At 37.1% G+C, this 7,819-nt stretch overlaps 1 protein-coding gene across 1 annotated transcript in view; it reads right to left on the bottom strand.

The window, feature by feature from the left end:
* Positions 1-623: 623 nt before the first annotated feature.
* LOC105697795 (5-hydroxytryptamine receptor 2A-like) overlaps positions 624-7,819 on the bottom strand; it is a gene marked incomplete at its 3' end in the record, with an annotated part of 93,958 nt that continues 86,762 nt past the window's right edge. Inside the window, exon 2 of the mRNA XM_023432445.1 lies at positions 624-856. Coding sequence (XP_023288213.1) covers positions 624-856 — 233 coding nt within the window. The remainder of the gene's footprint in view (positions 857-7,819) is intronic.

The following is a 7,819-nucleotide window of genomic DNA, read 5'->3' as shown; positions in this document are numbered from 1 at the left end:
GGATTCGCTTCCAGGTGGTTGAAACCAGCCAAAGACCTCGTCGAGGAAAGTAACGAAGACACTTCATTTTCGATGCCTCTTGGTTTACAGGAACGACTCGTAGACTGGTCAACCCAAGGAGACTGGCGTTCGCCCAGAGTTACAGGTGTCTGGCACGCAGGTTACAGAATGGAGACAGTTCAAACTTCGATAGATCAGAGAGCGAGCCCTTCGGAGCGGGCCTTTTTATACTGACCTAAGATGTTCCTAGGCGCGGAGGAGGATGCTTATTGGTGGGTTTTTAAGATTGAGAGGGGAAATGTCTCATGTGATTGGCTTGGGGACAGGTCGAAAGGGAAACAGGTGGAAAGCGTCTCTTTCCAGAGAATCTGAATGTTTGACGTTTCCCAGGGCTGTCATCTAGTTTGGGGTGCGGAAGTACTCGGATAAACAAAGGGGAGGTAAGAAACGAGGGAGAGCATGTCTCCAGGAGCGTTTTGGAGCGCGAGACGCGTTGCTTAGTCTCTTTCTTAATATTACTTAAAATAAAATGTTAGGTTGGGACCTAACAACTGCCGTGACGAAAGGGTTAAAGGACAGTTTTCGCCCTAGCCAGTGCAAATGTTTCTGGAAACACAACTTACCTTCGAATACATGAGGCAAAGTGGCAGACTCATCGCGATGCTGAGAAGCCACACGAAAACGATCTTCAGGGTGACTCGTCGACGTGTCTTGTTGCGACCGAATTTCATGGGGTAGCGCAGACTGAGGTACCTGTCTACGCTGATGGTGCACAGATGCATTATGCTGGCCGTGCAGAAAAGCACATCCAGGCATATCCAAGCGAGGCAGTAAACCGCAGGAAGCGGAAAGTATCCTGAAATCAACAGTAATTTATCATCGTTAAGGTGTCATGAAAGGATCAGCCTACATTAGTTGGAGAAGTCGAATCAGTCGTGAAAGTATTCTTCGAATTGGGGGTACCGATTCGTTTCGAGTCTTACCACGGGAACACGGAGGCCTTAAGGTGATACGAAAGTATGATGTATACATACCAAAAAGAGAAAATATTAATAAAACTTTTCTCCAAACTAGGTGTACCACATTATCTAAAATTTTAACCCGAGATTATGGAGGCCCTCGTGAAATTTTATTTTTCGAAAAAAAATATCTTTTCTGGTTCTTGTCCGAGATAAGTACAATATTTTTTTCGAAATGTGAAATTTCACGAGGGCCTTTACAATCACGCGTTAAAGTGTCAGGTAATTCGGTACACCCAGTTTGGAGAAGAGTTTTATAAATATTTTCACTTTTTGTTATGTATATATCACACATTCATATCACCTTAAGGTGTTATGAAAGGATCAGCCCATATGTCGACATCAATTAAATTTCTTGGAGCCTTTCATATCACTTTAAGATAAAGCAAAAGGTATATGCATGTATATTTCATGCTCTTTACAATTATTACTCTGTTGCCATTATTTATTATGAATCATAATATTTGCGATTCATTGTAAAAAACAAATTGAATTAAAGATGAACTGAAAATGTTTTAGCAGTTTTTACGGTCTGAAGAGAGTGTATTGGTTTGTCGAATCGTGCAACATAATTGCGTGCATGAAGTTTTATGTTTATTACTATGAAACGACCGTAAAACGGATTAAAATGATTATTTTAGGAATAGTTAAGGCTCATGCAATATCTAGAGCGATTAATTCGCCCATATTCCTCGAGTCGTTATGAAACGCAGAGGGGCTTTTTAAACCGTATCAGATAATAGGTCCCACGGGGACTTTCTCGTTATCGGTCTTGCCTCATATCGCGCGTAAAATATTATCTTTTTACTGGTAGGCCAACAAACACCCGGTAACGGTGTTTCCTATCCCTCCACGGAGGAAAAAATATCCTACATTTTGTAAATACTTAGCAGACATTTGAAATATTTGCAAAACATTTACTTTAGAACATTATTTGTATAATATTTGTAGAATATTAGCTCCACGTGTTTTTTTTGTAAATATACAAAAAATTGTTTCGTTTTAATGTATTTTTTAAATATTATCTGTCGAATACAATATATACGTTTTAAAAATACGTAAAAGCAAAATTACACGTTTTGCTCTCATAATAAAATAGCGGAACGAAAATGTTGCGAAAATTGATCGTGTTTTCGGGTACCAAATGAAGTGTCTGATAATAATCGTAAAGTAAAAAATGTATTTTTGTGATATGTTTATATATAAAAAAATATAATTTCGATACATGTTTCTAAATTATTGAAACTAAATACATGATTGAGATTTTCAACAAATATACATTTTGAGGCATACACGCACATTTGTCTTATAATAAGCCATTATCCTAGATTGCGAGATATACGAAATATAAGAAAATTGTCAATAGTAGACGCATGTATTTCAAATACCTACCCCTAGTAGTATAGAATAATGTCTAAATATTTCTTTGTAATCTTTGCTAAATATCTGAAGCGACAGATTTTTTAAGATTTCTTGTAGATTTCATTCGAAGATATCTGAAATATTTCTTGAAAATGTCAATGACATGTTAAGTTTCAATAATTTATAAACATATAGAGAAATATTTTTTAATTTATTAACGTAACAAAAATACATTTTTTACTTCATGACTATTATCGGACACTTCATTTGGTACTAAAAAACGCGAGAAATCTTTCTAATATTTTTGTTCCGCTATTTCATTATGGGCGCAAAACGTGTGATTTTTATTTTAAATACTTTCAAAACGTTTAGAACGTATTCGACAGATAATATTTAAAAAATACTTGTATTAAAATGAAACGAAATGTTTTGTATATCTGGTAGGAAAATATCATGAAAACACATGGAGCTAATATTATATAAATAATATAGAGATAATATTCTAAAGTAAACGGTTTTGCAAATATTACAAATGTCTGGTAAATATTTACAAAATGTACGATATTCGTTAAATATATTGAAAATATAGGACAAATATTTTGTGCATCCCTTTCGAGGCTTTCAAAACCTCCCTATTACGCTTATTGTTCGGACTGGTCAGGGTGACGTGGGGAACCGTGTAATATTTCTAGAAATTGTCTGCTGACGTAAGGTATAGAATAACTAGATAGCCCTATAATGATCAGGGGATGTCCAGGCTGCGAAATGATTATGCAACGACTCCTTCGAATGGACGATATTGAGTACATTGACCAAAATGTGGTTGGTTCAAAATTGGGGTTCTGACTGTTCAGAGAAGAAAATTCAGGTGTGAAGAATTATGGCCGTAAATCAATGGTACAGGCAGAAGATGCAAGCAGGAAGGAAAATGGAGCTGGTCAGGGGAGTAGTCCAAATCGGGAAACTATTCGAGAATCCGTTTGGCAAATTTGAGCGGCCATAGGGCTCATAAAGTTCGGATCGGACAGTTAGTGGTTTGTCCTATCTCGAAGTTCGGCTCTAGGTGTTTACGTGACCACGTCCAATCGTATTCGGTGGCCAAAGTGAATTACTCGGGTTGACTATCTGTGAAATCCGTTTAAAGAACCTAGATCTTCGATGAACCACATCATTAGGTTGAAGACACATCATATTAAAGAATATTTACTGGATGTCGATCCATTTTCGATCGAACAAACACTTGGGTGAAAATAATGTAACACAACAAACCGAGAGGCTATTCAGTTGGAAATCAGTGAAAACAATTTACTTCTTCGAGACCCGATTGTCTTTAAGGCGATGTGAAAGTGGCATCAAACAGGTCTCGTTTATGAAACTTATCTCTGATTTGAGGGTACCGAATAATCGTTTTAAACCTTACAACCTGAATGTAGAGGCTACAAAGAAGGCCCTGACAGTCACGATAATTTTCTTATAGCTATTTTCAAAGTTTTGTATCAAAAATGAAATTTCGCGAGTTTCAGGACCTTCCTTCGGGTGTCCTCATTCATGTGGTAAAATTTGAAACAAATTGGTACACTCAGTTCGTAGAATACTTTCACGAACGATTGACCCCTCGGACGTCACTTTCATATCCCCTTAAGGTGATATGAAGGAGTCAGTCTATATATATTCAACAATGAGAGGTCAAATCGTTGGGGAAAGTATTCTCCAAATTGGAGGTACCGAATCGTTTCAAATTTTACGACGTGAACACGGAGACCTCAAGATAGGTCCTAAACCTCATAAAATTTCATTTTTAATCAAAATTTGATTTACTTATCATGGACTAGAACCAACATGGTGGGGTCCGGGCACGTTTTCGACGTTTTACGCTTCTTGGAGGCTTAGAATAAAAAATGAGGAGTTTCAGGATCTACCCAGGCAACCCATGAAGTGGAATATACGTAAATTAATCGTCTAAATTAGGTCTAGCAAATGTATATCGTCTATCATCCACACACGCATGTATATAATCACTCAATAATCAGTCACTAAACATTTATATACGATTAATTTACGGATATTTCACGTTCCGCGGTGCCTGGGTAGCTCGAACAATTTAGAATACACTAGAAATGGAATATTACAGAGTCAGATGGGGAAATATGGAAAGTACTTTTACAACGATACTGGCTTATCCCGAGAGTAACGCGTGTTTTTAGTGCAAAAAATTAGTTGCAGCTAAACGTCACAGATGGCGACGTTGATCCATCAAAACATAAACAGTCATGAATTCCCAAGATTTCCACAGGTTTACGTCGATCTTTTTACCATTATTTTACTGAAATGACATATGGAACGCTTCAGTTCGTATAATTCTCAACGTGGACCGTAAAAGACTTGAACATAAATAAAAATGTCGGTAATGGGACGCGCCAGCTTATGTTCCCACTTGAGTATTCAAAATGGCATTATCACCAAAAAGGGTATAGACGAATTTCACTTTATCACCGTCGATTAAATCCCTTAGCACCTTTCATATCCTCTTAAAAATGGTATAGATTTTCCAACCGGAGCCGGGGTGGATTCCAGATAACCATTAGGTGCGACGAGGATGTCGACTAAGGGAATTGCATATTCACAGATTCTAATCCCCAGGGTATAATTCGCGCGTCTGGGCGTTATTACGTGCTCTCAGGGAGTGCACGGTGTTCACAGAAGGTAACGACAGCTCAAAGTGACTTCGTGAGAAATAGACGTTTAGGTAGTACCTCCATTTCGCGGTTAAAAGATGTCTTTGTTAGTCGTCAAAAGACAGCGAATGAAAGAGATCCTCCTCGCGCCTCTCTTTTGAGACATTATTGTAGAGAAGCCATTAAAATTCCAATTAAAGAACATATTTCAATAGCGAAATTTCATCATATATCTTTCTGAGCCTCCTTTATTGCACTTTGAAGATAAAGGAGAGCGTCCAATCTGGAAATATGGATTAGTGTTGTGTCACTTTTATTTATTAAAATTGTTTTTCAAAATGGGGTGCTTGATAGACATTGATCACGTAGCAGAATTCTATGAAGACAACACGATGCACATGTGTCAATTTTATTTATCAAAATTGTTTTTCAAAAATGGGGTGCTTGATAGACATTGATCACGTAGCAGGATTCTATGGAGACAACACGATGCACTATATATAAAAGTGGCCAAGTGATTAAAACAATATTTTTGAAATTCATAGCGGATGCGTGAATTATTATTGATGTTCGTTATATGAAATAAGTATTCTGCTGGAATAAATAAAAAAAATTGTAACATATTGCGCAACATTTGCTTAACAAAGATTATATTTTAGACAATTCCACAAAATTCTCTTAGCATTTAGTGGAATCCCTCTTAACAACGATCACAGTCCAAATCTTGTTTGGGATGCACTTTTTGTATCGTCTTTCAATTTTTGGTCATGACGTTAAACTTGTATTAATGCTTGAGAACTTCCCAAAAGGTTTTCAGGCATTCTCGATGGGATTGATTATCAGGGTCTTTGCCAGAAAGAAAAAACAAAAACAATGTTGCTAGCATTTAAATACAATTTTTGTAGAGGAAGAAATAAGCCCTACCTATTAATTTAGCAACTGACTATAAATTAAAGGGACTTTCGAAATTTATTTCGCTTTTGGGTTGTGGTTTTTGGCCACGGCTATATTATGGCAAAACGGCAGTTTTTTCATCCTAATGTCAAGCTGCCCAGAGAGAAATTCATGATCATCGTATAAAGAGAAAAATCGATTTACAAACAAGTTGCACTCCATGCTGCATGAAACGTCTGCAATATGTGTACGCATATTACGCAATAAATTTATACATTCTAAAACAACAAACTTTCTCAACAAAAACTAATACAACAATATGTAGAAGAAGTATAAAGTACTCCATATCTGCTAGACAGAGCAGGACTAAATAATATTATTTTGATAACAAAAAGTGATATTAAACGCGTTGTTTAACAAAAAATATTATATACAATTTTTGTTCATCTTTTCTGATAATACCTAACACAAACGGCTATAAACGTATTCCGTGACCAATTGCAATCGACCTAAACTTGTAGCGCAAACTTCGAGATATCTCGTAGTTGGCAGTGAAAGGGTTAAAGAAATGTGAATGTGAATACGAACGTGGCATCTGAGGAGTCAATCGTTTGTGCAATTATTTTCCGAACTAAGTGTACCAATTTGTTTCAAATTTTACTACATAAATAAAGAGACCCTAATGTAGGTCCTGAAACTCGGGAATTTTCATTTTGGATAAAAATGGTTAAAATTGCTATAAAGAAATTGAAATTTTATGGGCGTCGGGACCTTCATTGTAGCCTCTATATTCACATTGTAAGATTTAAAACGATTCGGTACCCCCAGCTCTGAGAAAAGTTTCATAAACGATTTGATCACTCCGATCCCACTTCCATATCGCCTTAAGGTGAAGTGAAACACGTCGAGGAATTTGATCAACGTCGAAGAAGAAGATTTTTCTAAATGCCTACGTTCCCGACGTTCGTTTTTATATCGACAGCTATACCGAATTATATTGGGTATTGTACCAAATGGCATACTCCACCTGTCGTTATCGTACAGTAATTACAAAGAAATCGAAGTAAAATTTCAGAAATCCTCTGGATTCGTGCTTTCTGGGGCCCTAATTGACTGCAGAGGGACCCCCTGCGCCATCTGTGATTTCCAGGTCAATTAAATTTTCACTCCGAGACCTCGTATTACCATCGTTTTAGCATAGAAGCGTATACAACACTTTTTTGCCCTTATCCCGTTCAAATGTGAGTTTATCGACTATCAAAGTGTTCTAAATTGTCGTAAAATTGTCCTGACCCTTTCGATTCTCATATCAGAGCTTTCGATAATTATATACTGATCGAAATATGAGAGATCGACGCCATTTTGGTTCTGGTCTGGGCTGAGTTAAAAAATTCTTTTGAAAAATCCAAATTTTGAATGTGTCAGGACAATTCTTAGATGATCAGGAGGGATGTGTCAAAGTTTCGGACATTTTGGTCTAATACCCTTAAAAAAAAGTGTTGTATTCGAATCGACTGATTTGAAGGGTGTTTCATTTCACCTTAAAGGGAAGGTATCGTTTAAACCGGGATATCGTATTATAGATAGGGGATTTCCCTTCGACGTGGCGTTACTTCCGGATTTCTCGTAAACATGAATGGTGTCGTTGTCCTGTTCTCTACAGCTTAACGTTATACGAGGATACCGCAAACGTAGATAAGGTGAAAGAGTTTCCGTACCGATGGAGAAAGGGTTGATCCCGCTATAAATATCAAGAAACTCGGGAAAAGTTCGAGTAAAATACATTCGAAGCATGACATTTGTAGGGCTAACAAAAGTAATGAGAGAGGCTTTGCGCGTTCGAGCTTGAGCGAGATACTACTAAACTCC

The sequence above is a fragment of the Orussus abietinus genome, unplaced genomic scaffold (assembly GCF_000612105.2).
Source record: "Orussus abietinus isolate OABI.00-Male unplaced genomic scaffold, Oabi_2.0 scaffold178, whole genome shotgun sequence".
Taxonomy (NCBI): Eukaryota; Metazoa; Arthropoda; class Insecta; order Hymenoptera; family Orussidae; genus Orussus; species Orussus abietinus.
The sequence above is the reverse complement of the archived record's forward strand: the minus strand, read 5'-3'. Positions and strand labels throughout refer to the sequence as shown.